The sequence below is a fragment of the Chelonia mydas genome, chromosome 8 (assembly GCF_015237465.2).
Source record: "Chelonia mydas isolate rCheMyd1 chromosome 8, rCheMyd1.pri.v2, whole genome shotgun sequence".
NCBI classification, from domain to species: domain Eukaryota; kingdom Metazoa; phylum Chordata; order Testudines; family Cheloniidae; genus Chelonia; species Chelonia mydas.
In genome coordinates, this window is record NC_057854.1 from 48,517,344 (window position 1) to 48,540,487 (window position 23,144).

The window sequence follows — 23,144 nt, forward strand, 5'->3', positions numbered from 1 at the left end:
CAAAAAATGGAAGGCTTACAGTCTCAACACCAGTATAATTTGTATTACCCACTGTGATGGGTGTTCACCCCACACTTACCCTGAAAGGGTTAATGCAGATTGAGAGGGGGGCTAATTAACCCAAAAGGCCACAGCTGAGGGGAATCAGGTGGCTAAGTAGTCCCCTGACTTGAGGGGGTGGCACCGGCTGGGTACTGAGCGGGAAGAGTGCCTGAGCTGGTGCTACTTCATCACTAGCTGGTAGGGAAACCCCTGGCCTGGGGCCCTCTAATCAGCAGTCAAGGTCTGCACTCCTATTCCTTGCTGTTTTCGCCTGTGCCTTTCCTATCTTGCTGGCTCTCCCACCTCTCTGGGTGTGCCAGCCAAACTCCCTCCACCCAGGGAATAACTGTAGGCTACTCTCTGTAGCCCCAAACACACCTCCCAGAGGGCGATTGTAGACTACTCCTCTGCAGCATCCTCCTGTTCTCAGCTCCTGGACTTTTATACAGACAGGCTTTTCCTGTTCCTGCCCAGCTGAGCCCCATTTAATCAATCCCTGCTCCCTGGCTCCTGGTCCAGGTGCAACCTGGGCAGTTAATTGGCCCACCTTAACCCTTTCCAGTCTTGTGTGCAGTGGACACCCCATCACACACGCATATACTGTTTTCTATTGCTTTTTTCTTTCCTGTTCTAATAAGTAGCTAAATATTTCTGTTTGTTGAACAACTTAAGAGTATAAGACATACGCAAATGCAATCACTGAACATTATTCTTAGAATCTTTACTTTGGAATTTTTTGACTTCATGTGATTTTTCACTGCAAAACTTTAACATTTCAATTAACAGGGTTGTTGTTTTTTTTAAATTAAAAATGCATTGTGAAATAGAAAAGTCCAAATATTAAGGCTTCAGCTAAACACTGTGTACCTGCTCTAAAACTTCATAACTCGTACTTTTCAATGGCTATAGGCTCAATCCAGTAAACTCTTACTCGTATGAATAGTTCTTATTTACATAAGTAGTAAATAATAGTAAATGAATAGCTTGGGAGAACAAAATAATACATGTAAATTATACAAAACAAAATTTGGTTCTCTTAGCAAGTTGCTTGCATCAAAGTTTGGTTCAGTGCTTTGGGAGTTTTTTTATAATGAACTACTGCTTGGGGAGTGTGGTGCTTTTGCTGTTCCAAGGGCTTGAGTTTCTAGCTGCCTAGGAGAACTGCATTCAGAATGGTCCCGACAGTGTCCTGGACCCCAAAAATGCATTTGGAATACATTTGAAAAGTCCTATTGCTGGGTGGGGGGAAATTGTCTCACAGTGTATTTGAAGACTGATACTTTGGTGCCTGTTTTCAAATAGCACTTTCTCTTCTCTGCTACCCCTATATCGTATTAAGATATACTGGAGAAATTGTAGTGTGTATTTAATTGAGTTGATTTAACGGATTTATAGGGCACCTATCTGGAGCTCTTGGTGCAATATATTAATTAAAAAATACAAATAGAATACAGACAACACAAATGAACAGACTAATCCAGGCCAATTCAAACTAAAAAGTCACATAAAAATAGGAGGACTTGTGGCACCTTAGAGACTAACAAATTTATCCACTCCATATGGCTAAATTCAGTGGCTTACATAATGACAGGTTTCAGAGTAGCATCCATGTTAGTCTGTATCCGCAAAAAGAAAAGGAGGACTTGTGGCACCTTCTCTAAGATGCCACAAGTCCTCCTTTTCTTTTTGCGGATACAGACTAACACGGCTGCTACTCTGAAACCTGTCATAAAAATAGGATAATCTAATTCCAGCACTCAATCCCCTTCCTTATCATAGCCTGGCAAAAAGATGGGATTTGCAGTGTGGCTGGAAGGCTAAGAAATCAAGGCTCTGGCATCGACTTTTGAAGTCCAGAACCTGGATGGAAAACATTCTGTCAGCAGTCCTTCCATCTATTAGAGCTTCATCAGGATAGTATCTGAGCTCCTTCTACGTAAAATCCCTGTGGAACCCTACATGAGAATTTTTGGGGTAGAACAACACTTGCTTTCTGGAATCTCACACACACAGTGCTACTCAAGCAACTTAAGCTACTCCTTGAGGGGTCATGAACCTGTCAACCATATCTTGTGATCGGTGGTGGCAAAGATTACCAACACACCCAAAAAAAATCAGCATGGACATTTGATCTTCTTTAGTCATTAGGAGGAGATCATTAGTCAACACATCCAGTGTAGTCTGTCCCCCATACATGGGCCTTAAGCCCAACTGAGGAAATCCAAAGGCTCCAAAAACTGCCAGAGTTCCCCTACTACAACCTTCTCCATGATGTTTCCCAAAAAGGGGGATAAAAACGGGTCAATAACTGGCAACATTGTCAGTGTTGAAGTGGCATACTTCAGGTACCATCCTCATGCACTAAACTACTCAAGAGATTAGTGATCAGGAAAATTCACCCTGGCTCTTCCTACCACTTTAACAAATTAGATACACAATTTGAAGGAATTTTAAAGCCTTTTTTCTGATGTATGCACTGTATACTCTCACTATGAAAAATGTTTTGTAATAAAAATGGGAGCAAAAATGTAAACACCTGCACAATCTTGAGTACCATTTAAAAATTGTATTAAGCTTAACTAGATTGTTCCTTTCAGGCCCCTCCTTCCATCTTTTCTGGGCCCAGCTGCTACTGCATTTTCAAAAGAGCTGTTTGTGGCCAGCTGGGCCACTTCCTATGCTTGACTGTTTCTGGTACATGCTTTAAAGCCTGCAGCTTTTTACTGAAATATAATTATAATTTAAAGCATTTAGGAAAAGTTATATTTGCTCTTTTAAAAAAAATAGTGTTTATATAGTTGATTTAATTATTTATATGTAAATGAACCAATCCTGCAATAAGAATATCCAGGTTCACAAGGTATGTAGCATTGATTCATAACTGAAAGCATCAGGATCATTTTCTTCAGTTAGATTTTCACAGATTTTAAGACCAGAAGGGATCATTAGAACATCTAGTCTGAACTCCTGCATAGTACAGGCCATAGAATTTGATCCAGTTATGCCTGTATTGAGCCCAATCACTTGTGTATGACTAAAGCATATCTTCCAGAAAGGCTTCCAATCTTCATTTGAAGACTTCGAGATTTTGAACTGGTGAGGCTTCATTTGGGAAACTGAGTAGTTCACTTTGGGGATTTGTGCACACACACCTATTGCATATGTGCATCCCTGACCTGTGTGCAAACCTAGTGCAACATACACATGGAAGTTGGGTATTGTGACAAAGCTCTGTCCTTGTCTCCATGGGTCCCACGTTTCCTGGTGGAATTCGCTAGCCTCAGAGGCTCACTGTGACCCTCCACATAACCCTTCTCTCTAGAGACAAGGGTCACAGTCTACTGAGCCATTTTCATCATAAGCCAGCAAGGGAGGTGAGGAGAAACTATCCTCCCTTGCACAGTCTCTGTTGTCTCCTAGTCTCAGGGATTAATCAGGGGACGGCAAAGCGGGAAGCCCAGGCCCGCCCTCTACTCCAGGCTCCAGCCCAGGGACCCTAACAGTATCAGCTGTGGCAGCTTACCTTTAGAAACATGACACCTACAATCCCTGGGCTGCTTCCCCACAGTAGCCCCCACTTCCTCAAGCTCCACTTCACCCTTACCTCAGGGCTTCCTTCCTTGTGCCTTATATGGTATGTACTACTCAGTCTCTCCAACAGCACAACTTCCTCCCACAGCTCCTGACAGCCACACCAACCTGACTAACTGGGAGACTTTTAACTAGTTTCAGCCAGTCCCTGATTGGCTTCAGGTGTCCCAATCAACCTAGCATTCTCCCTGGAGAGTTCTTAATTGGCCCCAGGTGTCTTAATTGACCTGGAGCAGCTGCCATTTAATTTATCCTGGTACCAGGGATTTGTTTAGTCTGGAGCTAATATATCTATCTCACACTACTTTTCTATAGCCATCTGGCCTTGCCCTGTCACAGTATTCACACTTGAAAATTGTAGCCGTAGTCTTTTGTATTCTCTCAAATGCAGAAGTTAATCTTATTAAATTTTACATACATTTTTAGTAAAGCGTGAGTAACAGAAACAAATACTAATCTCTATGCAACTGTTCATATTACCCTGTCAGCAGCACTACTGGATTTCTGTTGAATCTTCATCTCTTCGCTTTTCCAAGTATGGTACTGGCTATGGTTTTGGCTCAATACCACTGTGATAAGCATTAAACTGAAAAATACAGAGGTGGGGTGTAATGCTTTTTCTGGCACAGTGCTACATATGAATTTAGCATCACAGGCTCCTCAACAGAAGCACTTTTACTTCTGCTGATCATGTCTGCAGCCATATACAGTGTCTTTCTAGCAGGGAGTTACTGAAATCAGCAACAACCTAAGAAGCACAAACCATCTCAAAAACACCATAATTCTCCACCTAGCTTTTTCTGTCCCTGAGTTCCATCTTGACAGGCTTTGCCAGATGCACTTTCTCAGCCTCCAGGTATGGAAAGATAAGTACATCAGCTTTTTAAAGTCCTCTTATCATGCTGCTTTGCCTGGGATTTTTCTGGATGTGCTCTTGACTTTTTATTTCATCTTATAAGGTATAGTTTAGAGAACCATTGTCCTAGAGTTGTTTTTTTTGTTGTTGTTGTTTTTTGAGCTAATGTGAACGGTGGCTGTTTGGAATAAATTTAGCAGATGATACATGCAATAATAGAGTAGGTATGGATGTTCTCTGTGTGTATAATAGTTCTTATCTGTATTTCATTGCAGACCTCTAAGGAGGACCTTTTACAGGCTGATTTTGAAGGGGCTTTAAAATTCTTCAGAGTTCAGCTGCCAAAGAGGTACAGAGCAGAAGAGAACGCTAGAAGACTGATGGAACAGGCCTGCAACATTAAGGTGAGAGTGTTCTTCGCTATCTCTAATTCCGCCAAAGAGTATAGAGGGAAAGAGGCAGCAGAACATGGAAATAAAAGTGAAATTCTTACTCTTTATATTTAAACAAAATAATGAATCGGGCATTTTTTCCTCAAACTCTGCTTTGAATAAAGCAACTAAGTAGAATAGGGAAATTGATTTATAGTTGGAAAAGTAAAAGTAGAGATGTCACTTAGTTAATTTGTAAATAGTCAAAAGACTAAAAAGCTGGATGGTATGTCTGAGGCTCACACAGCCATTTGTTAATTTGGGCTACCAGGTGTCTTGCCTTTGGGGCTATTCATCTGCCAGGTATTGTTTTATAATGTAAATGTTTTGGAGTAGAAGACAATCTCTTTTGCAGTTTACGCTTACTGAGACAATGGTCCTCTGTCCAAATGGTACCCTAGCCAGAGCCTTATCTGCAAACAATGGGCTTCTTAGGAGCTCTGTACTAGGGTCGTGTTTTTGTAGTGATGGATTGCTAATCTGGGGAAACTCTCTCAGTTCTTCCGTAAGTCTATGCTAGGGGAAATAATGACTTTAAATCGATAAAATGCAAGAGGATGTAGAGGTGGGATGTTGGGGGTTGGTCTCCTCTTCGATCTGGCATTTTTCTGTTGGAATGATTATAAAAGTAAAGCTTAACCATTTGGTAGCAGATTTTGGTCCTAAATGCAAAGGGGTATTCTTAACTCAAGTCTTGAGGCTTTTCTATTAATTGGAATTGTGTAAGTAATGCTCAGCAAAATGGGCTGAGAGTGTATCACCAGAAAGTATGATCTTCCCACTGGGAAAAAATTAGAAAATGAAGCTTTTATTTAATCACAGTGCACTACTGAGAACTAATTTCTTTCTGTTTTTCTAGTTTAATACTTTATTAGGCTACTACTTTGTATGTATTAATATTAAAACACTTATGAAAGTGAGAGACTCTCAGCACTAGGTTGAGTCCAGCCTATAGAAGGCAAATGCTGTGCAAATTTTCCAAACAATGCTGCCAATGCACCTCAGCCTTCATTTGGAACACCACTGCTAACTCCAATTTACTTCTACATTTGAATGAAGATTGACAGTTATTCTTCAAAGTGATTGCGCATGTCCATTCCACTGTAGGTGAGTGTGCACTTAGTGAATGTTTGTCAGAGATTTTTTCACCCAACAGAACCTGTCGGGGCAGCTCAGGTGCTCTCTGCTGCTGTGCACCAGTGTGTGCAGGTATAAAAGGTGGAGCCACCCCCGACCCTTCTCAGTTCCTTCTAACTGCTCATGACAATTGTTGGAATCATAGAATCATAGAATATCAGGGTTGGAAGGGACCTCAGAAGGTCATCTAGTCCAACCCCCTGCTCGAAGCAGGACCAAGTCCCAGTTAAATCATCCCAGCCAGGGCTTTGTCAAGCCTGACCGTAAAAACCTCTAAGGAAGGAGATTCTACCACCTCCCTAGGTAACGCATTCCAGTGTTTCACCACCCTCTTAGTGAAAAAGTTTTTCCTAATATCCAATCTAAACCTCCCCCACTGCAACTTGAGACCATTACTCCTCGTTCTGTCATCTGCTACCATTGAGAACAGTCTAGAGCCATCCTCTTTGGAACCCCCTTTCAGGTAGTTGAAAGCAGCTATCAAATCCCCCCTCATTCTTCTCTTCTGCAGACTAAACAATCCCAGCTCCCTCAGCCTCTCCTCATAAGTCATGTGTTCCAGACCCCTAATCATTTTTGTTGCCCTTCGCTGGACTCTCTCCAATTTATCCACATCCTTCTTGTAGTGTGGGGCCCAAAACTGGACACAGTACTCCAGATGAGGCCTCACCAATGTCGAATAGAGGGGAACGATCACGTCCCTCGATCTGCTCGCTATGCCCCTACTTATACATCCCAAAATGCCATTGGCCTTTTTGGCAACAAGGGCACACTGCTGACTCATATCCAGCTTGTCGTCCACTGTCACCCCTAGGTCCTTTTCCGCAGAACTGCTGCCTAGCCATTCGGTCCCTAGTCTGTAGCGGTGCATTGGATTCTTCCGTCCTAAGTGCAGGACCCTGCACTTATCCTTATTGAACCTCATCAGATTTCTTTTGGCCCAATCCTCCAATTTGTCTAGGTCCTTCTGTATCCTATCCCTCCCCTCCAGCGTATCTACCACTCCTCCCAGTTTAGTATCATCCGCAAATTTGCTGAGAGTGCAATCCACACCATCCTCCAGATCATTTATGAAGATATTGAACAAATCCGGCCCCAGGACCGACCCCTGGGGCACTCCACTTGACACCGGCTGCCAACTAGACGTGGAGCCATTGATCACTACCCGTTGAGCCCGACAATCTAGCCAGCTTTCTACCCACCTTATAGTGCATTCATCCAGCCCATACTTCCTTAACTTGCTGACAAGAATACTGTGGCTATTGCACAGTATACAGTAGCTATTGCAAGTTCTTCCCTCATTCCAGTGTAAATTATACCCATTTTCTTAGAAATAGTAGTTAGTTAGTTAGTGTTAGTTGTAAGTTTCAGTTTTAGGTCTTTAGACAGTTTAAATTTTGGTACTGCTACTGTGGGGGTCTGCAGTTTAGGATTGCATATCAACAGGCACTCCTAGGTCGGTATGATTTTACCTTGTGGAATAACATGTTGAAGTTTAAGGACAGGTTACGAGACGGCTGAAGGCAGGACTTAAATGCGATGGTGGACAAGGGCAAGCTGGTGACCAGAACAACTCTTACTTATGCACAGAGTGAAGCATGCCAGACTGCATCGTAAAAAGCTACAAGGGTGGCTAGCTTCAGTGTATTCCTTGAGCCATCATCATCTAGACATGGTGGTTCAAGTACCAGTGCTAATCTTGTCATCTCTGGACTGGTGGACAGACCCTCTGAAAGTTTGTGGGGGATCCCCACTGTTCCCCTGCAACTAGCACGCTCTTTAGATGGGTCATCACTGGGTTGGAGAGTACGTATGGGGTCGCCGCAGACTCAAGGTCTGTGGTCTTCCCAAGATCTAAAGGCTCATATAAATGTCAGAGAATTGTGAACTGTCCATCTTGTGTGTTGGGCTTTCCTTATACATATTAAGGGGAAAAATCTGCTAGTGTTAACAGACAACACAGCCATCATGTTTTATGTAAACAGACAAGGAGAAGCACATTCCATTTGGTTGTGTCTGGAGTTCTGCATAGCCAACTCTGTTCATGTCAGAGCTGCTTCCCTTCCAGGGGTGAAGAATATGCTGGCAGATCAGTTGAGCAAGTCCTTTTCAAGTGGTCACATTGTCCAGACATGGCCAGGTCGATCTTCTGATGGTGGGGCATTCCCCAAATGGACCTGGTTGCAGCAAGGACCAAAAGAAAGTGCCATCAGTTCTGTTCCCAAGGAGATCACAGCCTTGTTTGTTGACGGATGTATTCCTGTTGCCCTTGAAGAACACCCTGCTGTATGCCTTCCCTTCGATCCTGTTACTGCCCAGAATCTTGTCCAAGATCAAACGAGACCATGCTCGCCTCATACTACAGTACTAGTGTGGCATCGGCAGCACTGGTTCCCGACCCTGATAACCTTGTCAGTCAGACCTACATTGTCTCACCTGCTGAATCCAGATATAATTTCCCAGGACCACGGCTGCCTCTTCCACCCCAACTTGCGGGCCCTCCACATGACAGCATGGATACTTCATGGCTAAAACTGTTAGAAAAGACTTGCTCAAAGAACATGGAAGAAGTACTTCTAAATAGTAGAAAATCTTCAACTAAGAGTACTTACCTGGCTAAATGGAAGCATTTTTCCATCTAGACCCATCAGAAAGTTGTTCCTCTGGAGCAAGTCCCAGCCCAACATTTGATGGATGATCTTCTGTACTTGAAACATCAAGATCTAGCAGTTAGTTCTGTCAAAGTTCATCTGGCAACTGTCTCTGTTTTCCACTCATCCATGAATAATAGATCTCTTTTTTCCAATCCCATTGCTATCAAGTTTTTGAAAGGGCTGGACGTGTACAAGAACTTATCCCCCCCTCATCAGATCTGAACCTCCTATTAGCAAAGTTAATGGGACCACCCTTTGAACCATGCAAGACTTGTTCTCTGTTCCACCTCTCTGTGAAAGTGTTGTGTTTTATTGCAACTACCTCAGTTAGAAGAGTGGGCGAGTTGAGAGGTCTGGTATCAGAGCCTCCTGTAAGGTCTTTTTTAAGAACAACATTTATCTTTGCCCTCCCCCAAAGTACCTGACGAAAGTTGTTTCCAATTTTCACATTAATCAGGCAATCTATTTGCCAACTTTCTTCCGGTAGCCTCATGCTCACAGAGATGAAGAAAAGCTCCACTCTTTAGATGTCAGAAGAGCTTCAGCTTTTTACCTAGACCGGACTAAATCATTTAGGTCATCATCACAATTGTTCATCACAGCGGTTGACAGAATGAAAGGTCCCTCGGTATCCTCTCAGAGGATTTCCTCTTGGATTTCTTTGTATATGTGTTTATGTTGCCAATTGGCTAACGTCATTCCACCGGCTAGCATGCTAGCCCATTCAACGAGGGCACACGCACAATTGTGGCTTTCCTGGCACAATTCCTACTCTGGACATGGTCATCAGTGCTCTCGCTTGCTTCTCATTATACTAGAGCCCTTTAATCCAGGAACGATGCCAGATTTGGGCACGTTGTTCTACAATCACTGTTCAAATAGATTCCAGGCCCACCTCCAGATCAATCTGCTTGTGAATCACCTATAGTGGAATGGACCTGTGCAATCACTTGAAGAAGAAACAGTTTCATGCCTTTCCATAACTGTTCTTTGAGATGTGTTGCACATGTCTTTTCCATGACCCACCCCTCTCTATTGGAGTTTATGCAGTAGAAAGGAACTGAGGGGGGTCAAGAGCAGCTCCGCCCTTTATACCTGCATCCAGTAGCACATGGCAGCAGAGGACACTTGAACTACCCCAACGGGTACAGATAGAGGAGAAAATCTTCAACAACCATGCGCTGGGCATGGACATGCACAATGCATCTTGAAGAACAACAGTTACAGAAAGGTAGGTAACCATTTCTGTGTCACATTGGTTGACAATTTTTTATTGTGCAAGGACAAGGTTTGTAAAGTGAACATAAGGTTGAGACTAAAATCCCTTTTACTTGTCACCTACGCCAGGACTTGAATCCTTCCCTTCAGAGATGAAAGTATGGGAGGGAAAGGCTTAAAAGGTTAAGCTTCAGGTTTGACATACCTATATTCAGTCAGACCACGGTTCAAACCCTGGTTCGAATAATTTCAGGCCTGGTTTCTGCTGAGCTAAATAAATTGATTTCTATGCTGTTTACTTTGTATGCATTTTTCAGAGACCTTAAATATAGAAGTGCCTTAGCTCTGTGTTGGCATCATAGAGAGTCGTATGGCACTTTTTGTAAGAGAAGGAGTTTGCCCATTTTCTTAGGCCCAAATTTTCCTCACCTTACTCTTGTGCAATTCATTGCGTGCCAGCTAGTTGTATTTCAGTGATTTTATGTATATACCTAGTTTGTGAATTATTTTGGAATCATTCAATGTAAAAGGTAGTATATTAATGATGATGTTATTAACTTATTGTGTCAGATACAGTTTTGTTATTACCACCCAATATGATGGCTACTGTGATTTTGGCTACATATGCTTAATAAGAGTCTTCCCCCTCCACCCCCCCAAACTTAGAATGACTTTCACTCTATTTGGTAAATTAAATCTGTGCAGAGTATGGAATTCTCAGAATACTTATGCTGTCTCAATTTTTCTTCCACTCAGTTTATTATTCTTTTAAAGGATTTTGCATTAAAATCTTTTGTCATTCATTGTTTTTGTCCTCCTGCAACTTTTCTAGTGGAGTACCTGTTTGCTGGTATGCAGCCAAAGCTATTAGACTATTTTGAAGTTAAAAATTGTTACAAACGTTTGTATCACACATAAATGCAATCCCCAAACTAGTAGAAATTACCAAACCAGCACAGTGCAATATGTCTTCAAATTAATTATTCTTAGAACAGTTAATCCTAGTTTTTAAAAATAAATTTCAATAGAGTACAATTTTATTTTCTATATAAGAACATCTTTTATATCTGTTTGGATAGCAAACTGTATCTTTAAATGATTCACAACATTAATTAATACAAGATAATATTATGGTATGCATTACAAGAAACAATGGTGTGTGGTGAATAGATGAAAGCAGTCTGCCAAAAGGCCAATAACAAAGGGAGAGAGGTATTAGGAGGGATAAGCCAGGGAGAACAGATACCACATGTGAAAAGGGGAAGGAGATCAAATGAATCAGATGTGCGGAGGAACGCTCTTCCAGATAGCAAGAGCTGCAGAAAGGAGTGTTCTTTCATGAAAGGTAGCCATATTGTGGGGAGAAATGGAGCCCAATACTAGTTTAGCAAGGGAGGAGGAAACCAAGTCTGTGAGGTTGACTCTAGCAAGAGCATGAGTTCTTTCTAAAACAGGAAAGGGAATTCTGAACTAAATCCCAAAATGAATTGGAAGTCAGCTGAGTTGTTTGAGGGTGTGATGTGGACACAGTTGTTTATATGGATAAGAAGGCAGAAAGTAGAATTCTGCACATCCTGGAGTTTGAAGGGTGAGGTAAAGGCACAACTGAGTTCAGCAGAGGTGGAATCAAGGCACTGTCCCACTTAGGTTATGTTGCAGAGGTATGCACATCCAAATAGGTAGTGTTGGAGGGAGGGGAAGGACAACTCAAGGTTAAGAATGATGCCTAGTTCATTGGCAGTGGAGGGAAATGGAATTAAGTTAAAAGAAAAACGTCAATTTAGATTTAGTGTCACAGGCTGGCTGTGTGTGTGTGTGTGTGTGTGTGTGAGAGAGAGAGAGAGAAACACCCCACACCACCCTGTTAGAAGGTATTATTCCTGCAAAGGAATGTTAAGTGGGTTCTGCTGACTCACTGAAGCAAGTGGTTCATTAGCTTATTCAAACATAAGAGAGGTGGGAGGGGATCTAGCAGTCCTGTTATAGGAAGCCTAGGAGCAGCCAAGCCTGGTGAAAAGATTTCAGCTGAACTTCATTTATCATTAATTTCTTCTTTGAGAGATGGCACATGTGCATTTCACTCCTGGGGTTGGTGTGCCCAGCGTACGGCCATCAGAAACTTTTTCTCTTAGCGGAACCCGTTGGGCAGCTTGAGCTCCCCCCTGCTGCCGTGCACCACTGTTTGCAGTTATAAAGGGCAGAGCCGCCTCTACCCCCACCCCCCTCAGTTCCTTTTTAGCACCCATGACAGTTATTGGAACTCTGTTCAATGCCAGAACAGCGCTCGCTTGCGCTCTGTCTCTCTCTCTTTGTAAATATTGTGTGTGTGTGTGTATGTGTGTATATATATATATATATAGTTGGTCTAGTCTTCAGTATAGTTCGGATAGTTAGTAAGTTTTAGATGTGTTTAAACAAACAAAATGTTTCAGATTTGTTGTTTTCCCCGTTTGGGTGGTTTCTTATTCACAAAACAGAGTTTCGTCACCAGGCTTCAAGCCCTGCGCTTCTTGCTCGAGGCCGATGCTAGTGAGCGACCGCACACATAAGGGGCTGGTGTCAGATTTGCAGAGTTCAAGCCTACAACAAAAGAGGACAGGGAGGCTAGGCTGAAATTCCTGCTGATGGAAGTGGCGCTCAGGCCATCGTGGAGCCGTTCTGGTCTGACTCAATGCCAAGTGCTGCAGCTTCAGTGAGATACTTGCCTCCAGTTTTAGCAGAATCTCAGCACCATTCTCTCTCACCTGTACCAAGGAAGAAATACAAAACTTCCAGTGAGACCCCAGCCAGGGCAAGGTCTCCACCCTCTAAGTCTGTTAAGGAGTTGAGTACAGTGCACCTGAAACCTAAGCATTCTTTCTCCAAATCAGTACCTAAGTTGGCTCAGTCAGCTCTGGCACTGCAAGGAGCACTGTCGAGCCTGGTGCTGGAAGCAGCACCATCAACTTCTTCAGCACTGCAACAAGAGATCCTCTTGGTGCTGACTAGCTCGGAGGCATTTGTGGCAGCAAGAAATCTGCTCTGCTTGTTGGTGCTGGTATCTCCTTCCTTAAGGAGTCTGATCCCTTGGCACTGACGCCCCATCCACCATTGATTCAACCTCTGGTTTCATAGTTGCCTGCTTCCAGGACACACGGGCCCTTGGTACCATCCAAGAGGAAGCCTGCAAGGATTGCGGCGCTCCCCCTATCACCAGGCTCTCAGCACTGGTCCCCAGCCTGACTGGATCAGCCCCACTATGGTCAGAAGAAGGGGACTCTTTGTCATTGGACTCTGAGGTGGGCTCTCACATCTCACAACCCAAAAGCAGGACCCACTGCTCTCCTCAAAGATCCCCTTTGTCAACCTACCACGATGACTCTTCAATAGGATCTTCTGTGGGAAGGTGGCCAGGACAATGGGGTCCTGCCCTGTATCAGTGGCTGTTTTGGACCCTGAAGAGTTCCTCCAGCTTCCAGATCTTTCCCACACCGTGCATACTCAGTGCCTTCGTCTAGGAGGGCAGAGTCTGCTCACTGAGCGGTTCAGTCCCCAGAGTCTGGTACCAAGCAGGTATTGAGCGTCAAGAAGAGGTTCCAGGACCAGAGCAAAAGCTGGTAGAAAAGATTCTACCACCTCCAGTCTTTGCCTCCTCTTTGCCCACTCCAGATGAGGCTGTTTCATCCGGGGCAACTCCACCCCATCCTGATGATTTTAATGTTTATCACAAGTTACTAAGGACAGTGGCTGCAGACTGAGGTGTACAGGTTGACGAGGTTAGAGTCTCCTCACTTTGCCTGGCTGACATTTTATCATCTATGGGTCTCTCTCCAAGGTAGCTCTGCCAATTAATGAGGCAATACCAGAGCCTATGACAGACTCCATCCTCTTTGCCTCCCACCACTACCAGGGAAGAAAGAAAGTACTATGTATCCTCCCAAGGTTTTGAGTACCTTTATACTCACCCACCTCTGGGCTCATTAGTTGTCACAGCAGCTATTGAGGTCAGAACATGTAGGGATAAAGTGAGACAGGCTAAAAGTCAAGTAGAGTTGGACCTTGCAAAGGGAATTAAAACCAATAGTAAAATGTTCTATAGCCATATAAATAAGAAAACAAAGAAAGAAGAAGTGGGACCGCTAAACACTGAGGATGGAGTGGAGGTCAAGGATAATCTAGGCATGGCCCAATATCTAAACAAATACTTTGCCTCAGTCTTTAATAAGACAAAAGAGGATCTTAGGGATAATGGTAGCCTGACAAATGGGAATGAGGATATGGAGGTAGACATTACCATATTTGAGGTAGAAGCGAAACTCAAACAGCTTAATGGGAGTAAATCGGGGGGCCCAGATAATCTTCATTCAAGAATATTAAAGGAATTGGCACATGAAATTGCAAGCCCGTTAGCAAGAATTTTTAATGAATCTGTAAACTCAGGGGTTGTACCGTATGATTGGAGAATTGCTAACATAGTTCCTATTTTTAAGAAAGGGGAAAAAAGCGAGGCGGGTAATTATAGGCCTGTTAGTTTGACATCTGTAGTATGCAAGGTCTTGGAAAAAATTTTGAAGGAGAAGGTAGTTAAGGACATTGAAGTCAATGGTAAATGGGACAAAATACAACACGGTTTTACAAAAGGTAGATCGTGCCAAACCAACCTGATCTCCTTCTTTGAGAAAGTAACAGATTTTTTAGACAAAGGAAACACAGTGGATCTAATTTACCTAGATTTCAGTAAGGCGTTTGATGCCGTGCCACATGGGGAATTATTAGTTAAATTGGATAAGATGGGGATCAATAGGAAAATTGAAAGGTTGATAAGGAATTGGTTAAAGGGGAGACTACAACGGGTCCTACTGAAAGATGAACTGTCAGGCTGGAGGGTGGTTACCAGTGGAGTTCCTCAAGGATCGGTTTTGGGACCAGTCTTATTTAATCTTTTTATTACTGACCTCGGCACAAAAAGTGGGAGTGTGCTAATAAAGTTTGCGGATGGTACAAAGCTGGGAGGTATTGCCAATTTAGAGAAGGACAGGGTCATCCAGGTAATCCAGATCCTACAGGAGGATCTGGATGACCTTGTAAACTGGAGTAATAGTAATAGGATGAAATTTAATAGTGAGAAGTGTAAGGTCGTGCATTTAGGGATTAATAACAAGAATTTTAGTTATAAGCTAGGGACGCATCAATTAGAAGTAACGGAGGAGGAAAAGGACCTTGGAGTATTGGTTGATCATAGAATGACTATGAGTCGCCAATGTGATATGGCCGTGAAAAAAGCTAATGCGGTCTTGGGATGCATCAGGAGAGGTATTTCCAGTAGGGATAAGGAGGTTTAGTACCGTTATACAAGGCACTGGTGAGACCTCACCTGGAATACTGTGTGCAGTTCTGGTCTCCCATGTTTAAGAAGGATGAATTCAAACTGGAACAGGTACAGAGAAGGGCTACTAGGATGATCCGAGGAATGGAAAACTTGTCTTATGAAAGGAGACTCAAGGAGCTTGGCTTGTTTAGCCTAACTAAAAGAAGGTTGAGGGGAGACATGATTGCTCTCTCTAAATATATCAGAGGGATAAATACCAGAGAGGGAGGGGAATTATTTAAGTTCAGTACCAATGTGGACACAAGAACAAATGGATATAAACTGGCCACCAGGAAATGTAGACTAGAAATTAGACGAAGGTTTCTAACCATCAGAGGAGTGAAGTTTTGGAATAGCCTTTCAAGGGAAGCAGTGGGGGCAAAAGATCTATCTGGCTTTAAGATTAAACTCGATAAGTTTATGGAGGAGATGGTATGATGGGATAACATGGTTTTGGTAATTAAATATTCATGGTTAATAGGCCCAATGGCCTGTGATGGGATATCAGATGGGGTGGGATCCGAGTTACCCAGGAAAGAATTTTCTGTAGTATCTGGCTGATGAATCTTGCCCATATGCTCAGGGTTTAGCTGATCGCCATATTTGGGGTCGGGAAGGAATTTTCCTCCAGGGCAGATTGGAAGAGGCCCTGGAGATTTTTTGCCTTCCTCTGTAGCATGGGGCACGGGTCACTTGCTGGAGGATTCTCTGCTCCTTGAAGTCTTTAAACTACGATTTGAGGACTTCAATAGCACAGATATAGGTGTGAGGTTTTTTGCAGGAGTGGTGGGTGAAATTCTGTGGCCTGCGTTATGCAGGAGGTCAGACTAGATGATCATAATGGTCCCTTCTGACCTAAATATCTATGAATCTATGAGAGTGACGGGGCATTAGGCTGCCATCACCCAAATCAAAACATGCTATGAGGTTGGACTTATACAGCAGAAAGATTTATTCAGCAAGAATTTGCAGCTGTGTATTGCTAACCAACAGGCTCTGTTGGGGTGGTGTGATTTTAATTTGTGGGACTCCATGGAAAAGTTCAGGGAGCTTCTCTCAGAGAACACTAGGCAGGAATTCTCTTCTCTGGTCAATGGGGGCAGATCAGCTGCGAGAACTACGTTGTAGGCGGGGCTGGACGCAGCAGATTCAGTTGCTAGAACCCTGGCTTCTGCAGCTGCCATATATAGATCATCCTGGTTGCAGTCTTCTGGCCTTCCCTGTGCAGTCCAGAATACTATCCAGGATTTGCCATTTGAGAGCCTTCTGTAATTCCTGGACCACACGGACAGCAAGCTCCATGGACTTAAGGACACTAAAGCCACCTTGAAGTTCTTAGGTCAATAACATCTGCCCTGTCAGGAAGCACTTTCAGCCTCAGCAGATGCACCAATATTCTGCTCCTCCGCCTCAACAAGGACCTGTCAAAAAAAAGGTCCAGGGCTGATAGGTGTAGTCCTCCCCGTCCTCCTGTTTTGCACCAGCTCCAGCCCCTTCAAGACACCCAGGAAATGCAAAGTGGTCATTTTGATGGGCCAGTCAAGGTCAACATGGGAGTCTCCATCTCTCTAGATCCAAACACTCTCATCTTCACAAGCCATCTGTCCCACTTCCACAGTGCTTGGTCCACGGTTACTTCAGACCAGTGGATCTAGAGCACTGTGGAAGTGGGATATACTCTCCAGTTTGTTGCGTCTCCTCCCTCCCCATTCCTCTTCAGGGTCCACTTTAACAAGAAAATCCTTATCCGGGAAGCACAATGGGTCCTTCACTTAGGAGCCATAGAGTAGGTTCCAGATGGTTTCAGAGGGAAGGGATTTTATTCCTGATATTTCCTAATCCCAAAAGTGAAGGCGGGGGAGGGCGGATCTCAGATCAATTATAGGCCTGCATCAACCTAGCAGATTCTTAAAAAGATAAAGGCTCGCATGGTCACCCTAGCTTCTACTATCCTTTCCCTGGATCCTGGGGACTGGTATGCCGCTGTCAACTTAAAAGATGCCTACTTCCATGTATCGGAGGGGTAGCCGTGTTAGTCTGTATCCACAAAAACAATGAGGAATCCGGTGGCACCTTAAAGACTAACAAATATATTTGGACATAAGCTTTTGTGGGTTAAATACCCACTTAATCCAGCTCAAAAGAAGTACCCCAGTTTCTGGTAAGTCAAAAGCATTACCAGTTCACTGTATTGCCTTTCAGCCTGTGAGCAGCTCCCCTGGTCTTTACAAAAGTAATGGCAATAGTAGCTACATTCCTCCAAAGGTTGGAAGTTCAGGTTTACCCCTGACAACTGGCTGGTCAGGGGCCAGTCCAGACTTCAAATACATAAGTGTTGCCCTGATTCAGTCAATGTTCAATGTTTAGGGACTGTTAATCAACAGAGAAAAATCTCTCCTCTCCCTGGATCAAAGGCTATACGGTTCATAGGGGCAGTACTGGACTCATGTCAAGTGAGTGCCTTTCTTCCAGACTCCAGGTTCCAGGCCATCTGATCAATTGTTATGTTTGACGGTTCACCCAGTCACAACAGCACAAAACTGTTGGAGGCTTCTACGTCACATGGCCTATTGCACCTACAGGCACTCTTGCACCTGTTTCAATATGCCAGAATGTGCCGCAGAACGCGGCAGGACTGGCTGTTGTTAGTCTACTTGCCAAGCCGCCCTCAGTTAGACTTAGTGATAAGAGTGTCCTCTCATGGCCTCACGTAGATTGGTGGACAAACCCCGCCAATGTATGTATAGGCATTCTGTTTGCCCACCCACAACTGACTCTCACACTAGCGACAGATGCTTCTGCTGTGGGATGGGGAGCCAACCTGGGTTCTCTGCCGTGCCGACACAAGGTCAGTGATCCTTAGAGGACTTAGCTTTTCACATGAGTGTCAGAGAACTGAAAGCTGTGAGACTGGCGTGCCAAGTATTTCTATAGCAGATCAGGGGAATCTGCCTGTTGTCCTCACAGATAACACGGTGGCAATGTTTTACCTCAACAAACAGGGGAGAGCCTGCACTTCTCCACCCTGTCAGGAAGCCACTCTACTGTGGGAGCTCTGTATTGCCTATTCGATAAATCTAGAAATATCTTATCTGCCAGGCATACAGAACAGCCTAGCAGACTACCTGAGCAGATTGTCTGAGTCACCACGAATGGTCTTTTTGCCCAGATGTGGCCAGAAACATCTTCCATTTCCTTTTAGGAGAGACGCTTACTGAACACTGGTCATAGGATTATTGCTCTACAGAGGACTTCAGAGCTACTTCTTCCTTAGTTTCTGCCAATCAAGGGCAAAAAGGGGGATAGTTTAGCGAGACTACATGCTTTGCAGCTCCCATTTATATCAGTTTTAGCCTTTCCTAGCAGAAATCATTGATAATTGTGTTAGGGCTGTTGGCCAAATAAGTTAAATGTCAGCTAGGACAAGTTTCTCTCAGCTTTTGAGGAGAGAGGTAAATAACCCATCCACTGAGATATTGTATGATAGACCCAGATGGTTTTGATTTCATATGCCACAATGTATAAATGAGACTGGAAACCCCTGATTTGGAAGATTTAACCATGATATTTAAAAGCAATTATTTCCTTTCTTTGTAGCTGGTTGCTTCAGATGAGTAAGAGCAAGCATGGTTGTTTTTCAGACCACATTGATATTTTAAGAACCTGTCATCTTGCCTGGAGCTACAACAGTGAGAAACGTGCTAGTGAGTGTGACACATGACATTGTGGGCAATAGTGATGACATTTCTGAAATGAGGAATACTATATTAGCTGCCCCTTTGTTACCAACACAGCCCCTTTATTTGCTGCCGTGTACGTCGTTAACACCCAGAGTCCACCTCAGATTGTGCTACAGTTGTTGCCAGCCTCAGGGGCAAAATGGAAGCAGTTAATTCAACAAATATTTTGCAGGACAAATGCTTTGTTAGAACTCATGACAAATCTGTTACTCTCACTTAAGTATATGAGATGGTCACGACCAAATTTATTTAATTTTCAACAGTAGCAAAGAACAGTTTCTGGATATTTTCTTTGAGATGCAAGTTTGCTTTTGTTGAAATTCCCAAAATATATCCCTGTTTTGTGCTTTTGTTGGGCAAGCACTAGGGGATGTGGGAGAGCCATGCATTTCACAATTGAAATATGGACCAGCAGTAAACGAGTCTTATATGTATGTTAATGCTCTTTAGCGCCTCCGTCATCATTCACTGGAAGCACTGAAAGTTCTACAGTAGAACCTCAGAGTTACGAACAGACAGGTCAGCCACATGCCTCATTTGGAACTGGAAGTACACAATCAGGTAGCAGCAGAGACCCCAAAAAAATCCTCTTATTGCAGGTTTCTTTTAGTTCCAAAACATCAATTTTCTGAGTGTTTGGAAATATACACAAAGGAATCTTTGCTCCCTTGCTTCTTGCACCTGTGAAAAATGGGTATAAAATGCTGCCATTCTGCATTTTACTGCCACTTTGCCTAGGCCTAAGTTATTGTAAAGGGGCAAGATGGGAGAATCTTACCCAGAATGTCCACTAAAAGTAATGAGTTCATTTTCCCCCAGAATGAAATCCCTTTCAGGATCCACAGAGTGTAAGCAGCAAACTGACTTCTTCTTTTTTTTATTTTATTAAATAACATGCATCTGCTCTGAGAGAGAGAGACTGTGTGTTTTACTAATGCTAAACTGGAAAGTGGTTATGGCAATAAATCAAACATATATGGTTCTCTTTATGAATCTCAGAGTGTAAGTGCCATGGAGCGTTTTCTGTAAATTGCTAAGCTAGTGATTAACAGGACTGTTTCTAAATACACCCAGTGCCCTCTACAGTTGTACCCAAAAGGATAATTGGAAAATACACTGACCTGTGAAACTAACCTGAGCAAAGCTGTTTTATTCCCTGACCTTAAAAATGTGTTGTATAAAACAATACTGAAGATTACTTGGACTGAGGTTGCATGACTAGGACCTTACATTTACACAACCAGTTTTAGCAAAAAGTTGTTGTTCTTTGATTGTCTTACATTTTGAAGTGTTCCAAATGGTCCAGTTCCAAACATATGTGAAAAGTGAGGTTGCTGTTAATGACTCAAGCCCTTTTTAAAATTTTATTTCCAATGTTCTTGTTTTTAATCAGTGCTGCTCTTAGTGCTTTCTCATCCTAGTAGCACAAATGTGAGAAATGTATAACTGCTGAAAATAACTTAACATTTCAGTGAATTCATCATTCATCCCTTTCTGGATAGCAGAAGCATACTTTCCATTATCTTATCTTCAAACTAGTAGTTCTCCATTTGGCCCTCTTATCCTCTATCTTCAATATCATGGCTAGAAAGTAGCATAACAGGCTGCTAAGGCCCCTTCATTAGTTTTTGAGAGATGACTCAGAAACTGTCCTGAGAAAACCAAAAGTGAATGTAACTATCTCCAGGGCAGCTAACGAGAAATACCATCTCCCTGGAATCTGGGCACAGCAGCTGAGGTCACCTTCTGCAGAACAACAGAAGCTCCTCTGAAGAGGATTTTAGAGGCTCTGCTGTCTTTTTCTGTAGGGAGAAAAGCCATGTTGCCTAAGTTTCAGCAACAGCCATCAGATGGCTACAGAACTGACCAAATCTCTGGCTGCCAGAAACCCATCAGTCAAACTTGGCTATGACTTCATGGTACCTTGTTTTGGCCTCATCTTTCTTCCACATTGTCACATAGAAATATCATCTGGGTGCCTTGTGGTGTGGGAGTTAGTATTCAGATACTGGGTAAATGCTTAAAATAGATGGAAGATCTTACCTGGAGAAGAATTCAAATAGCTCCAGCAATCACTGACAAGTACAAAGATTCAAGGTCTCCCTCAATGCTGAGCCCTCTATGTTGTTCATCTTTGCCATTTATTTTATGTCTAATGTGCTGCTTGGGATTTGGGGCTTCTCCTGCATTCCAGTTATTCTGAGACTGAATAACAAACCTGAAAGCAGGGCCACAACTGTGCCAAGTCATGATTTTACCAGGAGGTTTGCAATATTGGACTATAAGGTGGATAGAAAGTTGGCTAGATTGTTGGGCTCAACGGGTAGTAATCAATGGCTCCATGTCTAGTTGGCAGCCGGTATCAAGTGGAGTGCCCCAAGGGTCGGTCCTCGGGCCAGTTTTGTTCAATATCTTCATAAATGATCTGGAGGATGGTGTGGATTGCACCTTCAGCAAGTTTGCAGATGACACTAAACTAGGAGGAGTGGTAGATACGCTGGAGGGTAGGGATAGGATACAGAGGGACCTAGACAAATTAGAGGATTGGGCCAAAAGAAATCTGATGAGGTTCAACAAGGACAAGTGCAGAGTCCTGCACTTAGGACGGAAGAATCCCTAGCACCGCTACAGAATAGGGACCGAATGGCTAGGCAGCAGTTCTGCAGAAAAGGACCTAGGGGTTACAGTGGACGAGAAGCTGGGTATGAGTCAACAGTGTGCTGTTGTTGCCAAGAAGGCCAATGGCATTTTGGGCTGTCTAAGTAGGGGCATTGCCAGCAGATCGAGGGACGTGATCGTTCCCCTCTATTCGACATTGGTGAGGCCTCATCTGGAGTACTGTGTCCAGTTTTGGGCCCCACACTACAAGAAGGATGCGGAAAAATTGGAAAGAGTCCAGCGGAGGGCAACAAAAATGATTAGGGGACTGGAACACATGGCTTAGGAGGAGAGGCTGAGGGAACTGGGATTGTTTAGTCTGCGGAAGAGAAGAATGAGGGGGGATTTGATAGCTGCTTTCAACTACCTGAAAGGGGGTTCCAAAGGGGATGGATCTAGACTGTTCTCAGTGGTAGCTGATGACAGAACAAGGAGTAATGGTCTCAAGTTGCAGTGGGGGAGGTTTAGGTTGGATATTAGGAAAAACTTTTTCACTAGGAGGGTGGTGAAACACTGGAATGCGTTACCGAGGGAGGTGGTGGAATCTCCTTCCTTAGAGGTTTTTAAGGTCAGGCTTGACAAATCCCTGGCTGGGATGATTTAGCTGGGGATTGGTCCTGCTTTGAGCAGGGGGTTGGACTAGATGACCTCCTGAGGTCCCTTCCAACCCTGATATTCTATGATTGGATGTTTTTCTTAAAACTGCAGCTCCTGGAGCATGTTAATACATGAGAATCTCAGCTTTCATTGTTTGTTTCTGAAGGTAAATTTCTAGCCCTCATGATTTCACAGAAGAGCTTGAAAATATGAACCTGAAGGTTCAATAATCAGAAAACAAATAAAAAGAAACCCACTTTTTTTAAAGACCACCTTTAAGCCGGATTCCTGGTTTTTGAATGCTCTGGGTTGTCAATACTAGTTTAATGCACTTGGGAAGAAAATAAGTTACCATTTGTCTAAACACTGGTAGAGTCTCCCAAACTGAGACCGATCTTCATTCAAGGATTCAAAGTATAGACTGCCCTAGACACAGTGAAACCAAACACAGTTGTAACTTTAAAACAAGTCTGAAAGCACTGGCACCACTCTGTGTCTTGAGGATAGTCTGGCAAAAATAGAGAAGCTGTGTTCATTGAAGACTGTGTGTAAAGTGTGGTGGAGGCTGTCTCATTCATTTAGGGTGGTCCCTAGCAGTGATTTATCACCCGGTCTGGAACACATTAATCGGTGCTAAGTATGATGGTTCTGGATTTGAATGGTTTATTAGTGAGGAGCTCACTAATTATTAGGGTCAGTGGAAATTTGCAAGAAATACTACTGTTTTTTAATTGTGGGATAGTATTCCATGCATTTGGGGGACACTTTGGAGGTAACTTGTACTTTGTTATTAGATTGGTAGAAATTCTTACACAATTCTACATCTAGCACAACTCATACATGTTACATAACTCCAAAGTCAGCATACATCTT

The 23,144-nt window shown here is 43.3% G+C and overlaps 1 protein-coding gene across 10 annotated transcripts in view; it reads left to right on the plus strand.

The window, feature by feature from the left end:
• RABGAP1L (RAB GTPase activating protein 1 like) overlaps nt 1-23,144 on the plus strand; it is a 556,714-nt gene that overhangs the window by 436,465 nt on the left and 97,105 nt on the right. For all 10 annotated transcript variants that reach the window (XM_007061167.4, XM_027823604.3, XM_043521568.1 and 7 more), the window contains one exon: nt 4,765-4,893. In XM_007061167.4, the coding sequence (XP_007061229.2) occupies nt 4,765-4,893 (129 nt within the window). The remainder of the gene's footprint in view (nt 1-4,764; nt 4,894-23,144) is intronic.